This window comes from Poecilia latipinna, unplaced genomic scaffold (genome assembly GCF_001443285.1).
Source record: "Poecilia latipinna isolate Pla-1442-1.1 unplaced genomic scaffold, P_latipinna-1.0 Scaffold82, whole genome shotgun sequence".
In the NCBI taxonomy this organism is placed as follows: domain Eukaryota; kingdom Metazoa; phylum Chordata; class Actinopteri; order Cyprinodontiformes; family Poeciliidae; genus Poecilia; species Poecilia latipinna.
Window position 1 is genome coordinate 432,037 of NW_015112698.1, and position 22,037 is coordinate 454,073.

Here is a 22,037-nt window from a genome sequence, read left to right on the forward strand (position 1 = left end):
TGGTCAGGTTTCTAATTTGAATTAGTTTCCATATTAATATTTTAGCAAAAAATATGAACCCAAAGCTTCAAATATATTTCGATGCTTAAAAAACTTTGATATAATTCTCTATATTGCATGAAGGAAATATAATTGTTACATTTAAAATTAAGGTGATCAGAAATCTCTAAAGTGATTATGAATATTTTTCATGCTACATCCATAAACAGTAGCTTCTCAACACTTTGGCTTTTGCACTGCAAAAACACAAAATCTTTAAGTATTTTTGTCTAGTTTCTTAGTTCACTTGAAATGAGACAAAACTAAGTTAAAGTAACTTTTCAGTAAGATATAGGAGCTTGTTTTAAATAAATAATTCCTTAATATTGATTTCAGGGGCGGATTATTTCACTTATAATACTTTTTTTCTGTTATCCTTATAGCTTTGGAAAACTTTGAAAAAATGTCTTGTTATAAATGAAAGAATCGCCCAGTGCAACTGGAACGGGGTTGCTAGGTGACGGGCTGGGCTTGGCTGGCGTTGCTAGGTGACGGGCTGGGCTTGGCTGGCGTTGCTAGGTAACGGTACTTTGGTACAAGTGAAATAATCTGCCAGTGGAATTAGAACTTTTTCATCCGTTTCTTGTTGAGAAGTCACTTATAAGTTAGTTTTGTCTTATTTCTAGTGTACTAAGATATTTACACTGGAAACTAGGCCAAAATTACCTGGTAAAATTATGTTTTTTTTGCAGTGTGATGCTGAAACGCAGGGCAGGGGAAGGTAGAATTACAATAAATATTTTCACTTCCTATATAAGGATTTTAGAGTGTAGGAAGAGAAAATGAGGATGCAAAAGGATGAAAAATGTAAAATAAAGACAGAAAGAAACTCTAAAAACACCCGATGCCATGTGGAATGACAGACAGAAAGACAGACAGGGAGTTAGATCAAGATTTTTGTCCCATAAACATGCTCTTAAAGCTACAGCGTGCAAAAGTCTGCCTCTTGGTGACAATATTATCATTACAAACTGATACATGAATGCATTACTCTTTGTTAATATGAAAACAACAACGACAACAACAATAAGAAGAACAGTAGTGAAATAAATCAGATCATGGTGCAAGTTGCCTTGATTTGAACCAACTCCTTAAACATTAAGGAACCAAGCTGAAGGAAGATCCACCCGGAGGCTGCCGGACCGACCCGAGGTCCTCCCGGTGCAGGAAGGAGCCGTCCCAGACAGTCCCGGCCGCGCCGCGCCCGCCGACATCGTGTGCTTGTGTGGAAACACGTGTGTGCAGCAATGCAAAACAGAGGAAGCAGGCTGATAGTAGAAAAAAATAAAATCAAGTGGGAAGTGCAGAGACAGTAATGTGTGTGCGTGGATGTTTTCCATGTGTGTGTTTGTTCAGAGGCGCTCCTTGGTGGTCACCCAGATGTAAGGACCCGACTGCTCCTCGATGATTTGCTTCACCTGCGAGTAAATTTCCTCTAAAGAAGAGCCGTGGATTATTGCTGCAAGAGAGACAAACACAGAGATCAGTGGGTTACAAACAAAATACAAGTTGTTTCTGAGCAGGAAGGAGCAGAAAATAAATAAAATAAATCACTAAAATGTTCTCCCCATTTTTTGAACAAAGTTTAATGAAATTTTAGTCAGTTCTGCTTATTTTGTTTTATGGCGTCTTGTGACTTTAAATCCACACCCCCACCCCCAAACTCAAAGTTTACACTCACACGTAAAAATAACTTGCAATCAGATGTGCAATTATACAACCATACATCTTTGAAAAGCAGAAGTGGAGCCTACTGCACAACCTACAAAAGTGCAGCAAATAGTTTCTGAATAGTAAGTCAAGAACGAAACAGTTGTCTTCTCCAGCAGCCATTGTACAGAGCATACAGCGGTAAAACCAGCTGACAAAATGTTATGGAGATCAACTGGGGTTGCTAGGTAACGACGCAGTGCCCACTCAATGTAACTCTACAATCGGTTACATCAACCAAACAACAAAAAGGCAAATGCAGAAAGGAATAAAGTCAAGGAAAAGATGAGAAAAATTACTAGTCTGAAATAAAAAGTCATATTCATATCATTGTTTTTTTTTTTATATGTGTGTGTGTGTGTGTATGTGTGTGTGTGTGTGTGTGTGTGCGTGTGTGTGTGTATGTGTGTGTGTGTGTGTGTGTGTGTGCGTGTGTGTGTGTGTGTGTGGAAGTTGACTAACCGGTGAAGTACTCTGCAAACTCCTGCTCCAGTTTGATGCCTCTGTCGAAGGCCTTCCTCGCCTGTTCCTCTGTCAAACGCTTGTTCATCTCTCTGCAGAGAGCAAATGTTGAAAACATGATTTTACTTTTAAGTGTAAACTAAACCTGAGGTTGTAAACAAGAAGGAATGTGGTGCAGTAAACCTGCAATATATTTTTATACAGAAAAAGATACTGTGAAAAATTTCAAAATGCTAATAAATAGATTCATAAACACAAAAACAAAATATGTTACATCTATAATTTCAGTATGTTTTAGTTTTATAATTCTAATCCATGGCACAGTTCCAGTTAGTTAATTATTGTTCGTATTTATTTCATTTTACAAAAATGTTTTCTCAATTTCAGTTTTTGTTATATAATTAGTTTTAGTTAACTACAATAAGTAAGGTGGAATCAACTGACTCACTCACCCTCTGGTTACCTAGCAACAACCTTCTGAGTAACGTATGGTTACCTAGCAATGACTTATGGTTACCTAGCAACTACTTATGGTTGCCTAGCAATGAACCATAAGTAGTGATTTAGTAACTTGCGCAGCAGCAATGTAAGGTTTTGCTACTGTGTCCCATAATTGCTTAAAAATGAAAAAACGCGGCGTGGAATGAAAACTGGATGGAACAGGAAAGGTCATGTCACCAGTTTTGAATATCTCTGACATTTAAAACAGAAATCCCACCAATTGTTATGCTGTGATACATTTTTCAGCCGTAGCGTCCAGTCCTATTTAAAACGAAGCATTTCTCTGTAAAACCTTTCAGTTCGAAAGCGTACGAGCGTCGTTATTTAGTGCATCTGCTACTCACAGGATGTTGTCGACATTTCGTGGTCTAAGGAGGATGGCGATGGGGTAGAGGCCCGCCATCTGGAGACGCTTTATGGCATTCCCAGAAACATCCAGGATGCAGTGTTTCCCCTGCAGGAGAGCAAGAGTCCGACAATCAGCCGCCTTCACGGCGCCCCTCCTCCAGGCGCGTGGCTAGCGGGCCTCACCTTGTCGGCGACCTCTCTGACAGACTGTATGCTGGTCCCGTAGAGGTGGTTGTTGTACTGCCCCGCCTCGATGAACTTGTGTTCCTGAATCTCTCGCTCCATCAGCTCTCTTGAGGACATGAAGTGATAATCTCTGCCGTCCACCTCGTAGTCTCTCCGTGGCCGTGTTGTGTCTAACAGGATTCACACAGATTCAGATCAGGCAAAAAAATTAAAATTTCGCTGCACAAACACAAAATCTAAATTATATTTTGTCAGGTTTCTAGTGTGAATATCTTTTACATTTGAAAAAAGATGCAACAGTTAGTTTAAATTAATAATTCCTTAATATTGATTTAAAAAACTAGTTCCACTGGCAGATTTTTACACTTTTTATAAAAAATTTTTTTCTCGTTAAAAGTAAAACACAAAATTCTGAGAGATGAACCAACACTTTTCCCTCTATTTTAAGGGATTATTGACTTAAAACAAATCAAGAAACTTACGTGGGACACAGGATCCAAACTTTTCAGGAAACTCAGAGATGAGGTCATCATTGACCCGATCCTTCATTGGTCCAAGCACGATGACTGGCCGTGTGTAATTAACTGGGAAAAGTGAAAAGAAGGACGTTTACTTCCATGAAAAGACACTTGTTTGATTACAAAAAGGAAAACGGGCTGAATCTGACAAAATCTTTCACAAAATTCACTGCTGATGTTTTATGAACTACAATTTAGTCATTGTAACCAAAAAATTACACTTTAAAAATTATACTTTAAAAATACAAGAGAGATAAATCTAACAGGACCAAAAAATGTCTTACACTTTAATCCGATCCTGCAGCGTACAATAATTTTAACTAGACAGAGAAGTAATGAAATCTTAAATCACTGCACAGCCAAAACTTAAAAGTTGTTTTGTACGTTAATAAATCAAAGAAATCCAGTTTGAAAATTATTTTGGCCTTGGAAGAAAAAAGAAAGATGTTCAGTTTATTCTAATTTCTTTTAATTTGTTTTGTGTTTTAAACCAGGTTTAATAAATTAGTTAAAATCCAACTGAGTTCTCTAAAATCGGTTGTTCTTGTGTAGATGTCAGTTGATAAAAGTTTTCTTATTTACTACGAAATAAAAAGAAAAATCGAAATATTCTCTTGTAGAATAAACTAAAATAAATGATTGAAGACAGAAATAGTATTATAGTAGAAAAATGTAAAATTAGATGATTCTTTGCACATTTGTAGCATCGTCTGAGTTCCCGACTAGAAGACAGTGCTGTTTTGGGGGAAAAGCATCTCAAATGCTGTCAGGTGATTTAATGATTTATAGAAATAACTGAAAAAGGTGAGTAAAAAGTAAAAATAAGAGTAATTTATGTACCTTCCTGCTGCACAACAGGTTGGTATGTAAGGAGGATCTCCTCCTGGCCAGCTGTTCAAACAGAAACAAATACTTTTAAAAGCTTAAGATCACATATTTGACACCACACCAAAATCCTACCCACTTCTACGTTGGAAAGAAAACTTCTCCAGCAGCTCTGGAAAAGTAGAGAGAAATATGACTTGCACACAAAACCCACATGCACATAATTAACACACACAGAGAAACACACACACCCACGGACAGACGACATGGAAAACACAAGAGGATGTAGAGCGAGGCGCAGCGGAGAAATGGAGGACAGAGGAGGATCTACACTTACAGGAACTACTCTCACTATCACTGGTGCCAGAGGTTACCAGCGCTGGAAGGACAAGACAGGTCAGAGTCAACACACACACATCCACACAATTACGTACACACACACACAACTCACAGGAACACAAACACCCCTACACGTATAAAATGTCTTATATTTAGTCATCAGTTTTCTGGAGGCACAACCATTTTAAAGCCAAAATTAAGCAGCTGTTCGGCAACTCAAGTCGTTTTTCTCTGTTGTAAATAGTAACACTGCAAAAACACAAAATCTTACTCAGTATTTTTGTCTAGTTACTAGAGAAAATATCTTGGTACACTTGAAATAAGTCAAAACAAACACATAAGTAACTTCTCAGCATAGGAGCTTGTTTTGAGTAAATAAGTTCTTAATATTCATGAAAAAGTTCTAGTTCCACTGGCAGAGTATTTCACTTGTAACAAAGCACCGTTACCTAGCAACCCCAGCCAAGCCCAGCCTGTTACCTAGCAACCCCAGCCAAGCCCAGCCTGTTGCCTAGCAACCCAGTTCTACTTTCACTGGAAGATTCTCTCACTTATAACAAGACATTTTCCCCATTTCATAAGTGCAACAAAATTAATCCACCAACAGAACTAATACTTTCTAATCAATATTAATGAAATGTTGATTTAAAACAAGCTCCTAAATTTCACTGAAAAGTTACTTGTAAGTTAATTTTGTCTTATTTGCACAAGAAACCCAGTTCTAGTTCCACTGGAAGATTATTTATCTTACAATAAAACATTTACTCCATGTTATAAGTGAAATAATGAGAGGAACTAGCATTTTATTTGCTCAGTATTAAAGGATTATTGACTTAAATCAGGCTCCTACATCTTACAGTAAAGTTACTTATAAGTTAGTTCTGTCTTATTTCAAATGTACTAAAATATTTGCACAAGAAACTAGACCAAAATTACTTAGTAAGATTTTGTGTTTTTGCAGTGAAACATTATTATACTTCTTATTCCTAAAGAAAAGTCTGAATTATAAAAACTCAGAAATCAGGCATAAAATTCTGACTGGTGCCGCTTAAAGCTGATGTTAGCACAAGAGTCTGCACTACGCTACAATGCGAAAGCTGCTTTTAAAGCAGAGACAGGCCTCTGGGTTGTGCTGATGTAATAAAAGATGATTTATTTGACTTCTGTGCTTTCGACTCCAAACCTCCAGATTGCAAATGCAGCTTTCCTTTTTCGAATCAGCAAATTTTTATTTTTTACAAAGATCTGCAGAACATGAAAAGAGGAAGTGAAACATCTGTGTTGCAAGACACAGAAATAAAACTTGAACTGTTTCTTGATTTAACAAGGAATCATTGTGAAAAACAAAACAGGGTAAGATTAAGCTAAATTTTAGTTAATTAAAAACAAATAAAGCAGAAGATTATTCAGGAATAAAAAACAAATTAGGTCTAGTTGGATGAAAATAAAGCAATCTATAAATTTTTTCACTAATATACCATTTAATCTAGAAAACGACACAACAAAGTGACAAATTAGAACTATTTTGAGGGGATATTATTGGTTATCCCCTATCAAAACAGACAAAACTATTGTATCAGAACAAGCAGTTACACATAGTGACCAGCAGGTGTCAGCGATAGTTAGGTAGCTCACCTTTATCCTCTTGATCCTGGAGGGGAAAGAAAGAGAGGAGATCATTAATCACCACACACAGGACAATGAAACTGTGTGTGTGTGTTGTCAGCAGAAACACGGTTTGAAAGTCTGCTATGCAAATAACCGAGAGAAGAAGTGTGTGTGAAGGTGTGATCATTTTTAATGATCATTTCTTCATCACGTGGCGCAGCATTTCGTACGGCGTGAAGAAAACAGAAGAAGAGTGAGATCGAGCCGATAGCGCAGTGCTATCAATAGCTTGTGCTAAAATTTGTGTCAGAGCTCATCTTTACACTGAAGTAATGCTGCAGCCTCAGATCTGATCAAGTTCTAACATTTAAAGGTGACTTATTGTGCTTCCTTCAATATGTAAGGCCAGGATTTCTGCATAAAATCATTCTTAGATAATGATATTTTAATCTTATGGTCACTTTAACATCCCTCCAACTCAACTTTTACACTCGCATGTGAAAATGGCTGCAAACAGATGCGCAATTATACAACTGTACATGTTTGAAAAGCAGAAGTGGAGCCTCCTGCATAACCAACTAGAATGCAATAAGTGGTTTCTGGATGATAAGACAACATAACAGTTATCCTCTCCAGCAGCCATTGTACGGCTCATACAGTCGTACAACCAGCTGATTAAATGTCCTGGAGCTCTGCTTGTGTTGCTAGGTAACAGGCTGGGATTCACTGTGGTTGCTAGGTAACAGGGTGCAATGACTGCATGCTGGAGGTTTTGGAAACGGCTCATTTTTCAAACACCAAAAAACATCAACTTAGTGCCAAAAACCGAGTACCATGGCAGTTTTTAGAAGTAGTAGGAACCCAAATGGAAATACAAAAAGGTCAAAAATGTGAATTTTGAAAAGTAATACGCATCTCAATAAGTCTTGTCTTAAAGCAATATTTCACTTGCTTATGCACCTGTTCCCAGAGGATATATATAAGAATATCCTTTCTTATATATAGAAAGGATATAACCCAAATATCCTTTCTAGGATATTTGGGTTATGAAATAAAAAGTAAATCTTTTGAGTTTTCCTCAGTTTTACGTGAATTTGGCACAAGCTAAATCCTTATTCCTGCTAATCTCCAGGTTTCAGGTGTTAGGTCCCAAACTTTAATATGAGAAGGTGAAAAACCAGAAACATCGACTGAAATGACAAGAGGGATTATCTTTATCTTGATCTTTTTGTTGGTTTTTGTAGCACCTTAAAATACTAACAACTAGCTTCTATGTGAAAAGAAAATCTCTTTTTTTTTTTTTTTTACATTTGATCAACACTTTGGTTTCAGGTTTTTGCTGTAAGTTGGAACCATTTCAGGCAAAATTACAACTTTTAGAAAGCTGGAATCAAACTATTGATTAAATTTTTCACTTGTTACAAAGAAATGAGCTGCGACAGCTAAACGGCCAAACGTTTAGGGTCAGCATGAGGTGCACAAACTCACCGATCTGTCCTGAGACCTCGACACTCTGACCATCTTTAGCCTCGACCTTTCCTTCTTCTCTGCTCTGTGAGAGAAACAAAATGAGCAAAAACAGAAATCAACACTTACAGAGAAGAAACTCAAGTTTTCCTTAAGAAGATAATAAGAAATAAAACGAATCTCAACACACAAAACGCATCAGGGCCATTATAAAAAAGAGGAGTAAATTTTCAGCAGAAAACTCAGAAATTCTCTAGTAAAAAAGTCTGAAAAGTCAAAAACTGCTAGAAAAACATTTTTTTAATTAATATTAATTAATATATAAAAAAACTTGAAAATTTTTAGATTAATCTTGGAAATTTTCTAGACAAAACAAGAACATTTCTGAGTTCGAAAAGTCAGATTTTCTGAAAGAAAATTGGAAATTTCTGAACTTGAAGTCTATAATTAGCCAGAAAAAACAACAAATATTTTGAAATTAATCTCAGAAATTTTCTTGGAAAAAAAAAGGACATTTCTGAGTTTAAAAAGTTGAAAATTTGCTAGAAAAGAACTCAAATTTTGAGACTAATCACCAACATTTTATATAAAAAGCATAAAAACGTTATGAGTTCTAAAAGTCTGTTTCCTTGTTAAATTTTAGAACTACAATGAATGACGTCCTTTTCTAAAAACAAAACATGGGATTGGTACTGGGTATTTTTCACTCAAGACATTTGGCCAACATGACAAATACCTTTATACTTTTTCTAAAACGTTTGGTGAAATAATGCTTCAGCGTTGACACTGTTAGCGAAGCGGCTAGTCAGTTAGCCCTAGCGTAGCAAGCTGAGCCACTCCATCCAAACGGGGAGACGATCCTTCCTCTGCTACCCGTTTCCTCTCATCCTCTGCCTCCCGTCTCTCCCTCTCCGTCCCTAACACTTCTCTCTCCTCCCTCCCGGTCACCTGCCTCTGCCACACTGGGAAACATCGCTCTTCCAAACAGACTCCTCACACCTCAGAAACCTGTCAGCATCTGAGAGCCGCCTGAGGAAATGGCGTCACCAAGACAAGGAGGATTTTTTTAGCTTTCTTCTCAGATGAATTTATCTACTTATAAACTGCAACGACACTGAATAATTAGAAAAATTACACTTTACATAAAGTAAATCTAGTCTAAAGTAACTGAGGAAAAAGCTCAGTGTGCTCGGTTCAAGGATAAAGTATTTATTGTTGCAAAGCATGTGGCTGCATCATCAGAATAAAATAATATAATACAATATATAATAAAAGAGAACTGACAAACATTCATTATGCATTAGAAAAACATTCTCTAAACTTGAAGTTTTCTTTTTATGTAAAATTCACAGATTTCCTCCATTTATTTGCTATTTCTTGAAACTGAACAGCTTCATAAATTATTTATCAGCTTCAAAATCAACAAAATAAAAGTGAAAACTTTAAGTTGCAGGTAAAAATCTTCCAGACCTCTAAATCTAATTTATCATTTTAATAAACCCTGAAAACCCAAACATCCAGATGTTTTCCTAAACGGTTATGAACAAAGAAGAGTTTCTGATAGATGTTATTTCTTAAAGATAAAGGCAGAAACATTTCAGACGTAGATTTTTTGCACATGCCAGAACACATTTGCCATTTCTTTTTATGTAACTGTCGCCCTTGTCAGATCCGATTTGCTGGGTGTCATTTACACGTTCTGACCCACATCTCCCAAAAATCAACTTCAAGACACTTTATGATTTTGGAAAAATATTCTGCAAGACAAAAGCAAATCATTTCTAACATTGCGTGTCCATCAGGGCGGATCTACTCAGTCTAGTTCTATTCTTTGTTGTTTATTTTGCATTATATTTAGAATTCCTAATTGCACTTTCTAAACCATTTGAAAGAAAGTTTAAGTTTATTTTTTACATGTCTGACCAAGATAAACAACCTATTTTATTCAATTTCAGTTTCTTTATTTTACTCCTACTAGCGCTGACTTAAACTGTCTATTCGGAATAAAAAATATTTGTTTTGACATATAAATTAAATAAATACTTTATATATAATAGGTCATATTTAAATGCAATCATCAACAAAGAGAAGCAGTTTTTGCTCTGTAGTTATTGTAGAAATGCAGTTTCTCTATGTTTAAACGTTTAAAAGACAAAATGATTCAGTTTTGAAGTGTAAATTTCCCCAATCATTTAGTTTTCATTCATTCATTCCAGAGGTGCCCAAAAATTTTACTCAAGTAAGAGTAAAAAAGTGTTTGGGAGAAAGTCTACTCAAGAACTGAGTTATTATCATCATCAACCATTTAACATTTGGAAATTGCATAAACAGATGGACCAAAATATAAAGTTAAATGGACATTTTGGTGTTTTAAGGACCAAGATGACAATAATTCATATTAAATAACAACATTAGGCAAAATAATTTTTTCCACATCATTTTCTTTCAATATTAAAATTCATGAAACTTTAACAGAAGCTGCAGCTGTGAGTCTGGTGAATTTTTGGTTAAAACATGCTTGATTTTCATTCAGTGGGTAGAAAATCAGGAAATTTTACTCAAGAGCAGAAATACTTCATAACAAAACTACTCAAGTAAAAAATACAGTGGAGTAAAAATACGTCTAAAATTAAATTTTTTCAAAAAGTTAGTCAAGTAAATGTAACTGATTCGTTAAAAAAAAGACCTACATTGGCACTGAACTTCACCCTGTAATGATTTTCCTTCCTTTAGGTGTCTGGTTACTCCGTCTGTTTAACAGAGTCTCCTGCACTGCTGCCATCATTTCTATGCATTATTTAGACTTTCCCTTTTACAGGTAAAAGCTTCTGACTCCAGAACGGGATATTTTGAGGTTTCACACATCTTCTCGCCCTTTAAGGGCGAAAGAACGGGACATAAATGTTAATAAAAGTCTCTTCAGTGCATATTCTGTTTGTAGTTTAGATTGAAAAAAGCTGCATTTCCATTATAAATGTGCATTATTCATGCACACAACACTTTCCTTCTGCTTTCTATCATGTAAATAACTCAAAATGTCCCCAGTAGATTTCTTCACGGTTTTATTGTGGCCAGTCACATTAGGAGACTAATCTTTTTGTGTCAGGTTGTATAAATTAAGATGTTCTGTTGTTGCGGGGAAACTTCCAGTGAGGTGGTGTGTCAGTGTTAAAGGGGGTAAGTTTGAGGATCACTGCAATCCCATCAGCTACCCGGAGACACGGCCTGTGAACCCCACCGACGTCTTGTGAACCCCTTAGTGCTCTGACCTCCTTCGGCTGGGGATGAGTCCGACTTCAGGGCAGTTTGGGGGTGGGGGGCTGAGGTGGCGGGCGGGCCACCACTCCTCCTCGCCGGCGCTGCTCACATGGAGGATGTCCCCAAAGCCGAACGGCAGGGCCTGGTTGGGCGCACTCAGATCTGCAGCACTTCCATCGTAGTCGAACAAAGCTCTGGAAACAAAAGAAACAGACATTCAGTGAGAAACTGACTAAATTTAATGCACTGAGAGATTACACTGCAAAAACACAAAGTATTACCAAGTATGTCTGATGTAATTTATAGTGAAAATGTCTTGGTATACTTGAAATAAAACAAAACTAAGAAGTAACTTTTAAGGACGATATAGGAGCTTCTTTTAAGTCAATAATTCCTTAAAAATGATGAAAAGGTTGCAGTTCCACTTATCACTTAAAACACTGAAAAATGTCCTATTTGTGAAATAATCTGGCAGTGGAACTAATAAAACTAGTACTTTTTATTAAATCAGTATTAAAAAAAACATTGACTCAAAACAAGCTCCTATATCTTCCTTAAAAATTACTTCTAAGTTAATTTAGTCTATCTTTAAATGTACTATATTTATACTAGAAACTAGACTAAAATACTTGGTAATATTTTGTGTTTTTGCAGTGAACAACAGTCTTTTGGGACAATGATGCATCCAACAGTCAGGTTTTTATCCTAATTAGTTCTGTTAGCGCGCTAGTTGTTACAGTGCAAAAAGACAAAATATTTAGATGTACTTTCTAGTGCCAATATCTTAATATACTTGAAATAAGACAAAGTTAAGTTACAACTTACTTTTCAGCAATTTATATGAGCTTTTTAAAAAGTCAGTAATTTCTTAATATCGATTAAAAAAGCACTAGTTCCACTAGCAGATTATTTCACTTATAACAAGACATTTTTCCCAATCTGCCAGTGGAACTAGTGTATTTTAATCTAATTAAGGAATTATTGACTTAAAACGAGCTCCTATATCTTGCTGAAATGTTACTTATGAGTTAGTTTTGTCATATTTGAAGTGTACTAAAATATTTGGACTAGAAACTGGTTTTTGCAAGATTAGTATAATATCCCTCCTAACCTTTGTGAAAATGTGTCTTCAGATTAAGCACCACTATTCATATATTAAAACACTTAATAAGCAAAACAGTTAGGAGGGAGTGTTTTTGTCCAGTTCTGTGTAATTCATGCTTGCTCTTACGTCTGAATGGTAACGTGTGTGTGTGACCGCAGGGAGCAAACTCTTCCAGAGGGAAAAGACCTGGGAAAAATAGGCCAGCAATACGTTTGTGCAACTGTGTGAATGCAAGGCAACTAGGGCTGAAATAAACTGAATTCCCAAATGTCCTTCCTGGCTTCATCAATAAAACAGGGCAAAGGCACAGGAGTGAGCGACAACGAAATCAGATGGAGAAGACAGCGAGAGAGACAGAGAGAGCTGTAAATAGCCTGACGAAAGGTAAAAAAAACGCCACCCAGAGTTTTAACAGCGCCTGAATAAAATGGAGGAAACCTGTAGTAAAATATTAGAAAAAGAAGAGTACAAAAAAGGGTCCGGTACTTCAGTAAAATGCTGTTAGACCAGATAATTACACATGTGAACCCCTTGCAAGTTATAGTTTGGGTCCTGAAATGTGCGCATGTGCACAACGCTAGAAGCGGCGCTGCAGCGGTAGAACGGCTCCGCTCACTAAATGAAACCCGGAGATGTCGGTACGACTAATTAATGCTTTGCGCCACAGTAAAGGAGAAAACAATGCAGAACAACTAAAACCACTTTTTTCTCACTCTCTGTGCCGGCTGAGCTACACGGAGACTCGTTGCCACGGCAACGGGCAAAAACGATACTTAATGTTTCAGGAAAGGACTCAAACATTTCAGACACAAAGAACAAAACATTCAGTACGTTACAGTTTTATGTTTATAGGCTTTAAGTTTAATAAAAGCTGTGGTAGATCAGCCTCCACTGCGAATAGCTAAGCTAACACTGCGAATAGCTATGCTAACACTGCGAATAGCTAAGCTAACACTGCGAATAGCTACGCTAACACTGCGAATAGCTACGCTAACACTGCGAATAGCTAAGCTAACACTGCGAATAGCTAAGCTAACACTGCGAATAGCTAAGCTAACACTGCGAATAGCTATGCTAACACTGCGAATAGCTAAGCTAACACTGCGAATAGCTAAGCTAACACTGCGAATAGCTAAGCTAACACTGCAGTGGTTGATTAGCTCATTTAAACACCTGCTCTGATCTGTCAGAGTTGATGTGTGGCTCGCCTTTTTTTTGTTTTACTGAACCGTAACACACTGAATTCCACATCACATTTTCTGTTATTGTCTGCGGCATTAACAGTTATTAAAGTCAAGAAAGAACAACTGAACTGCTTCCCTCTACCCTGTTATTATTTTTTCTTAATTGAAACGTTTTCTTGGCCTTGTTATAAAGCTGTCATAGTGTTGACAATTAGCAGCAAAGCACTGTGTCCCTTTTTCTTTTATATATCAGGCATACATTTAAGATTTACCAGGTTATATTGATAACTTGATAGCTAAAAGCATTAAGCTGCGTTTGGTGTGAATGCAATGCTAGTCATCATTAGCAAGCAGTGACCCGTGACGTCACGCTGCAATGGGTGAAGGACTGAGGTGTTGAACAGAGCGACTGCTACTACTAATTATTATAATTACTTATTAATCTGTGCTTATAAATTATATTTATTACTATTAATTAATATTATTGTTACTAATATTACTAATAATATCAATATTGTTAATATAGTGTTAATATGTTATACATGACATACATTATATATTATTATAAATATATGTAATAATATGTGTTATAATATATGGAGGGATTACTTGTAAATACAGCAAATTAAATTACAGGACTTTATGCCCTGACATACTTCTGTTCAAATATAAACTACGATTTGATACAGTAAAGAGTAGTTTTAAAATTTAAATAAATGTTTACACATGAAACATGAAGATTCGGATCCATGAAGTGACGAGCTTTGCAGCTCTACATCACCAGGGAATAAAATCTTAAACCCAGAGGCGCGTCTGCAAACATCCCCAATGATATGAAACCAAAGAAAGACAAGAAAAGGTGTCACTGAGGGATGTTGTGCAGAATTATTAAAAATGTTTTTAATTCAATTACCGGCTCTTAGTTTGACATATTTTATTTGTTTGTGAGTGGAAATCTCCGCGGTATGACTCCAGGAGGAGAACAAACATTAATAATTACAATAATGTGTGACAAAAACACAATTACTTTGTTAAATAAGCTTCTGTAGCAGTTATGGCTGCCTGGGACTTCTGCAGAGTTAAATTATTACTCCATTCATGTTTAACTTTCCACCGAAAGCTCAGATGGGATTTCTGCTCATGCAGCTTTATTTCAGAGAGTGAAACAAAAGGGAGATGTATAATATTTCTGTGTGAGATCGGACGATACAGGCAACGATATGAAAACAGACTGCAGCATAAACCTCTTGTCCTTTTAGATCACCTGCATCTCTTTGAACAAATCTTGTATGCAGAAAATTAGACACTTTTCCCGTACAAATCTAAAGAAAAACAGTCCAGAACTAGATTGAAATACTTCAATTTAATTTAACAAAATAATTTAAAGAAAAAAAAACCACAAAAACACCTGAAGGTCAGAAGTTTGATGATGTAACACAGATAAATAATAAGTATTAAGTACACCTGCAGTTTTTATTAAAGTTTCATAAGTTTTTTTATTGATATTGATGATATTGGTCGGAGATTTATTTGGTATTGGATCACATACCTCTAACATTCGGCATCTTTAAGCTGATACGATTTAACAGTGATATGAACATGTGAAATATTGAATGTAAAGGTGTTTTCACGCCTGATGGTCCATCAGACTCGGTTCGATTCGTTACATTTTCAGCTGCTGCGGTTCTCTTTCACACTGCATTGAGTCAAACTAACCAAACCCTTTGAAAAACCTGTTCACCTCCTGGCCTGTGGGGGCGCTGCGCCAAGAACCAATGAAGGAAACGACACAAAGACATCAGAAGAAGACACTAAGCTCAACTTTCTTCTTCAGGAAATGTAAAAAAATATGGGGTGGCATCAGATATTAACTCAAAGGATTTCTCTTTTGTCTTCGGTAAAAAATAAAACACAAGCCATTTCTCCTGCCAGCACTACCTTAGTGCGTTTGGTTTGGTTCTATTTACCCAGAATGCACCGAGCTATAGTTAATTTCCTGCTTTTGGAGCGATCTCATTTGAATTGCACCAGAGTTCACTTCAACCAAACCCAGACTGAGGTTTGTAGAACCTGAATCAGAGTTTGATTATGCATTCACACCTACTAAACTAGAGTTCAATTAAAGTGGACTAAACAGGGCTGGTGTGAATGCAGCCCAAGTTAAAATCTCATTTAATTAAAGACTTTTTCTAGATAGTTCATAAAGTATGACATCAAATTTCACAAAGCCTGACTGTCCGGTCATTTTCAAAGGACTAAATATCAATACGTCCTGCAGGAATCCATCCAGCAAACAACCATGCCCTTTTCAGTATACAGTGAAACTCAAAACCTTCAAACATACCTCAAGCCCCAGTTGAGCTTCTACGCATCTCGATTTGTTACAGATTCATTAAATCCTCAAGCCCTCGCAGGTTAGTATTGATAGTGAAACATTTCTGCCAGGACTCTTCAAATATTTCCTATCTTTCTGAAGCCAAACATTGAAAAACGGCAGAACATAAAGTGCTCCGGTATTGTCATACCAACCATCATCTCTTCAGGTGAATCCTTCTGCAGTGTCGTAAACGGTTGCAGTGTCAGAGTATTGAGCCATGCAGTGTGTTTAAAATAGACCATAATGGTGTGAATTGAAAATAAGTCAGAGAAGCAGGGAGAACAGCAGCAACTCACACACACGCACGCACGCACACACACACACACACACACACACACACACACACACACACACACACACACACACACAGAGGGCAGCTCCACACACAGGACATACCGTATGTCACTTTGTGTCAGTGACATTTCCACTGAGGCAACAGAAAAGGTTAATCTGTCTATTACACACAATGCACTAGTATTTGGTACAAATACTCGATGTGTTCAGACATACTGTATGTACATGCACGGACACCTAACAGCAGCCCAGAGCATCAAACACCCCAAATCTGTCACACACAACAGCAGCAGCTGAACCAATCACTTCCTGTTTGACATTTTTCTAGTACTTGAAATCTGATTGGTTATTTTCAAACAGAAAGTCAAATTTCAGACATTTTAAGACCTTTTCTATGCTAGCCTGAGTGATATTTAAGCTAATGAACGTCAGGCAGCACAGCTGGTGATACATTTGCACTTACCCATGATAGAAACAAAAACACCAGCTAGTTAACTAGCCAGCTAGTGTTTATCAGCAGCTAGTTCCATACAAGATAGAATAATCCTGCGACATTTAAGACCTGTGATTAGCCAACTTAAGGCATTTAAGGAATTGATTTAGAGAGTTTCTACAAACACAGTGTATAAAACTGCAATGTAGCATCAAACTTAAAGACTCAGTGTTATCTGTTTTCCATTTCATAGAGAGATCATCAGTCGACGTCACGCTGCATCAGCAGCCAGCTACTCTACTGCGCCTATCACCTTCAGAAGGCAGGCAAGATTACATTATTCTAAATATTTAAGACTATTTACAATTAGGGTAATAAAATTATTTACAACTCGCTGCCAGTGCAGATCACCTCCTGTCACCCAACGAAACTCCCATACGAAGTTGCATTGAACATCTGCAGATGTCATTTTTAGCACATCGATTCTGCACCTCACACCGCATCCCGTTCAACCTGCTACATTTTTAATATGCGGATGTTGGAACACTGAGCTACTAGCTGTTTGGCAGTTAGCGTTAAATGGGGATGGATGTAGATGCATCCATCACCTGCCTTGATGGATGCAGCTACATCTTCATTTTCAAAAAAGTCAGACATCTGGGCCATTTTCTCTCGCCATTTACCGACTCACCTGCGTTTAAAGCTTCTGGATCATTAAGACACATCAATTTGGTAGAATAACTTATTTTATCACGCTGTGATAAACAGCTGTAGTCCACTGACTGACAACAGGCTAGCTAATGACAAAACAGCAAGATGGATGCTGGTAACCATGGCAACCAGGGAGCTTTTAGAGGCCGGCCCAACTCTTTTTGCTGCTGTGCGCGTGTCCGCTGTGTTTACATACAAACAATCCCTCCATAGCACAGTCAAGTGACCAAGTTAACTTACGTTGTTATAAAAATGCTACATCACATCAACTAAATTTTACTTTGTAATTTAAGGAGTTGAAATTGGGCCTCTGTCTCCTTTAGATGCCCCGGCAGAGCGGGCATGTAAAGGACGGATGTGGTGATTCAGAGAAGCCAGGCAAGGACAAGACAGAGACAGGAGACACACAATGCTGCGTTTTCCACTAAATCTAATGGAGATTTTATCAGAGATAACCCTTTTCTCTGGATTTCACAAACGAGCAGACAGCTGAGATTAGATTCTTTTCAGTGAGAAGGACACTGGAGAATAAGTCGTCTCTGGGTTTTGTGGGTTGGCTTTCAGTACCTGATGTAAAGTGTGCGTTTCTGCGTGGAGCGGAGAGACGTGGAGCTGGAGCTGACGCTGCTGGTCATCATTTGTTCCCTCAGGTCATGGATCTTAGCCTCGAATCGACTGTACTCTAAAAACAGAGAGGAAACAGTGTTAACCTCAGAGAAATATTTTTCTTTTTGCACATTTTTTTAAAGAGTAATTATACAAGTGGGATCTGGTTTAGGGCATTTTCTTTTATATGAAATACCTGCTGCTCCAGATTGGAAGCAGCGGTTCTGTGCACTTCAATCATTTTTGTTCAGAAGATGAAAGAGAAGAGCACAGCGTGACAAAAAAAAAAAGAGCCAAAAGGGGGGCGGAAGATCATTCCCAGTGATAATCACATTTCCACAAATGACTTTAGTGCAACAAGAAGTAGTTTAAAATTCATTAGAATCGCAAGAAGTTTTGTGAAGCACAAACGACGCCTTAATGTGCACAAACCGAGATTTTATAAGTACAATCAAGCAACACTGTCAAAACAACATTTTACCAAGTACTTGTGTCTAGATTCTGGTGCAAATGTCTTATTGCACTTGAAATAAAACAAAACTAAGTCATAAGTTACTTTTCAGCAAGACAAAAGAGCTGGTTTTAAGTTAGATTATTATAGCTAAGACATTATCTCCATGTTGTAAGTGAAATAATTTGCCAGTGAAAAAAAACTCACACCATAACATCATTTATGTTTCAGAAATTTTGGTTTTATCTAATATTCTGTATTAGTTGAAATTAGATTTAGGGTTTTTGTAAGTTATAATAGTAACAAATTAACCAAAACATGTTAAAATAACCCTGTACCTCTGGTAGAGCTACATAACACATATGTGAAAATGAATTGCTGATATAGTTTAAACTTTTTAAAGATATTCTGTTTTATTGAGGTTATTCTGATGAACATATTCTGTTGCTATAAGAAAAATCTGTTGAATATCTCACAATTTTGCTACGATTACTATAAACTAATCCTTTTTTCACTGCAAACACAATCTTACTATGTATTTTTGGTCTCATTTCTGGCACAAATATCTTAGTACACTTGAATTAAAACAAATTAACTTATCAGGAAGATACAGAAGTTTGTTTTAGGTAAATAATTTCTTGGTCTTGATGAAAAAGTTGTAGTTCCACTGGCAGATTATTTCGCTGTTATCTAGCAACCCGAGCCAAGCCCAGCCCGTTACCTAGCAACCCGAGCCAAGCCCAGCCCGTTACCTAGCAACCCCAGCCAAGCCAGCCCGTTACCTAGCAACCCAGTTCTAGCTCCACTGGAAGGTTCTTTGAGTTATAACAACACATTTTCCCCATTATTCCCATGTCTTCTTATAAATACATTTATCTGCCAGTGTAACTAGAACTTTTTAATCAACATTAAGGAAGTATTTACTTAAAACAAGCTCCTATATCTCGCTGAAAAGTTACTTTAAGTTAGTTTTGTCTTATTTCAAGGGTAATGAGACATTTTCACTGGAAACTAGTCCAGAAATACTTTGTAAGATTTTGTGTTTTTGTGGTGTTGTTCTCTCATTCTTAAGTTTATTAGCTCTGATTAGGTATTATCCTCTGAGATTGGTTAATGTAGTTTGTAGAAAGTTAAAAGAGACTTTCTGAAATAACATGGCACTTCTGAGACATGGGGAGTTTAAAACAAAATCATAATTCCTCTCCTCAACATGCCACCGTTAATAAAATCTGCATTATGAAGAAATATAGAGACCAAAGTTCACCAAATAAAATCTCTAAAACTCATTAACTTCATAAACACATGTGATTCAAATGAGGATCTGATTTTATGACTTCATAAACGGCTGTGTGTGGAAAATATGTGAGTCGTAACTGAAGGGTCCAGTTAAAACCCGAGTGATGATGTAACAGAGTGACGTTCAGTGGCTCAGTTTCGGCGTGATGGAGCGTCGCTGCTGCAGAAACTCATTAAGCTTTTATTAGTCCTTTGGCTGAAACGCTAAAACACAGCAGGTGAAGCCGAATCGAACATTTGGGAAGGGATTTCCTGTAAATGTCAGACTTGTTCTGTTATTCTTGGTTGGGATAGTTACACATTTTAGCGCTAAAATTGTTTCACAGAGCAGCAAATGTATCCATTAGGTATCGGGACACTAAATCCCTTCCCTCCAACCTGAAAGTTAGAGGCAAGATGAGGAAAAAATATGGAATCCAGAACATTTTAAATAAATATCTGGGTTTTTGGTCATTATTATAAAATATGAGTTAAAATAAATGATTGCAATGAAAAACACAAAATCTTACCAAGTATTTTTGATCTATTGCAAATATCTTAAGACAAAATTAACTTTTCCAAAAACTTTTCAGCAAGACATTGGAGCTTATTAATTAATATTTTAAGTCAACAATTATTTAATATTGGTGAAAAAGTACTAACTTCATTGGCAGATTATTTCACTGATAACATGGAAAAAATGTCATGTTACAAGTGGAATAACCTACAAAGGGAACTAAAACTTTCAAATTAAGTTTCTTCCTGATAGCCGTTCCTGTCATGAATACTAACGCTAGTTAGCATTGTTTCTCTGCCATTAGCACATTTAGCATAGTGTTCACAAGGTTGATTGACAGCGATAGGACCCGCCTCCAGGCTCTGATTGGTTGTTTTTCGATGGGAGCAGACAGGGAGGAGGAGGAGACTGATCTTTTCTCATTTTATTCCGTCATAACATGGTGGCGGTTATAAAAAATATGTAAAAAACATTTTTTTTGTATAAAAGTTACAAACTGCAGCTTTAAAGCAGATTACAATCAGTTTTTTTAAAGTATGAATTTGCATTTACAAACTATGATAAAACATTGACTATGGTGTAAAATCTTAAAAAACAAGAGACGATATGAGAATATTTCAATGTAAGTTTTTCGGTTTGTTTTCCAAACTATCGTGTTAAATTGCAGAAGAGCAACTGGTTGGCCAATCAGCGCAGAGTGCAATCCTTCCAGCGTTTCAGCGTCCTTCTGCTGTGTGCAGCAAAAACACTCAAGTTCCTGACCCAATTTTTCTAGTGGCAATAAAAATGTCATTGTGCCTCTTCAATTATGAATGCACATCAATTATGGAAATGCTCAAGGTAGAAGGGCTAATTATATAAAATGTGCTTAGATATAGCGGGATGATTGCTGTTTTGATGGATTCTAACTAGTGGACTCTCTAGTGAGTGGATTGCAGTATTTAAATCCAAAGCTGCAACACAAAAAAACAGAAATGTGTCATAAATCCATGCTGACTATCTCCCACTCAGCTCCAGCAGCAGTAATAAACCCAAAAAGCCCCCCACTGAAGGATGTCCTTGTGTGAGTGTCTGACCCATTACTGTGGACGACACAATCTAATTAACCCGGAGTAATTCAATCACACTCAAGGTACAGGCGGCCATGCATCTGCACACGCTAGCTGGGCCAATCTGGATGCTGAATATCTATGATTTTATCAAAAAATTTCAGCTCAGCTTCATTTGCATCTCAAATACAGATGAATTTCATTTTTAATTTCATGTAATGCAAGCAACTAGCCAATGCAAAACAGGGTTAAAGTCAAATTAGACGTAATTTATACCAATAGATATGCTTTAGTGCTTAGTTTGTCATTTTCTGTTAACATAATCACAAATAAAAAAATCCTACGTCTTAATTTGGCTTTAAAATTAGGAAAATTTGCTTCTATTTGCTCTTTGGAAATAACGAGAAAAACAAAACGACCTTCTGCAGAAACATTTTCTTCTTTTTTATTCTCTCTCAAACTGTTTGTCTTTCCAGTGCAAACCCCAGTTTGGCATTTTCTGAGATTCATACCATCATTTTCTGTAATCCAGCTCAAAAATTATGAATTTTGTATTTCAGCATAAATCTGCACATTAAAGAACAAAACCAATAAAAACACTGGAAGTTTTATATCGGCAAAAGGAAGGAGGAGGGATGAAAAATGAGTGCAGTTTTGATTGAGAGCAGCTAAAACGTTTCTGATAGACTCATGAAAAAGTTATGGAGAGGAAAACTGTTCCTCTTTTCTTATCCAAGGCTGCAGATGAGATTTTATTACTCCTCCTTCGAAACA

General features: G+C 36.8%; 1 protein-coding gene across 10 annotated transcripts in view; it reads right to left on the reverse strand.

Moving 5' to 3' along the window:
- Positions 1–917: 917 nt before the first annotated feature.
- The window catches only part of LOC106938268 (discs large homolog 1-like protein), a 126,804-nt gene continuing 105,684 nt past the window's right edge, over positions 918–22,037 (reverse strand). For 7 of the 10 annotated variants that reach the window (XM_015020211.1, XM_015020196.1, XM_015020218.1 and 4 more), the window contains 11 exons: positions 17,933–18,047; positions 11,273–11,455; positions 8,025–8,088; positions 6,564–6,579; positions 4,927–4,968; positions 4,605–4,655; positions 3,729–3,830; positions 3,244–3,416; positions 3,057–3,166; positions 2,212–2,303; positions 918–1,498 (listed from right to left, as the gene is read on the reverse strand). In XM_015020211.1, coding sequence (XP_014875697.1) covers positions 1,392–1,498; positions 2,212–2,303; positions 3,057–3,166; positions 3,244–3,416; positions 3,729–3,830; positions 4,605–4,655; positions 4,927–4,968; positions 6,564–6,579; positions 8,025–8,088; positions 11,273–11,455; positions 17,933–18,047 — 1,055 coding nt within the window. In that variant the 3' untranslated portion in view covers positions 918–1,391. The remainder of the gene's footprint in view (positions 1,499–2,211; positions 2,304–3,056; positions 3,167–3,243; positions 3,417–3,728; positions 3,831–4,604; positions 4,656–4,926; positions 4,969–6,563; positions 6,580–8,024; positions 8,089–11,272; positions 11,456–17,932; positions 18,048–22,037) is intronic. The other 3 variants (XM_015020228.1, XM_015020258.1, XM_015020202.1) reach the window with 2 other exon arrangements.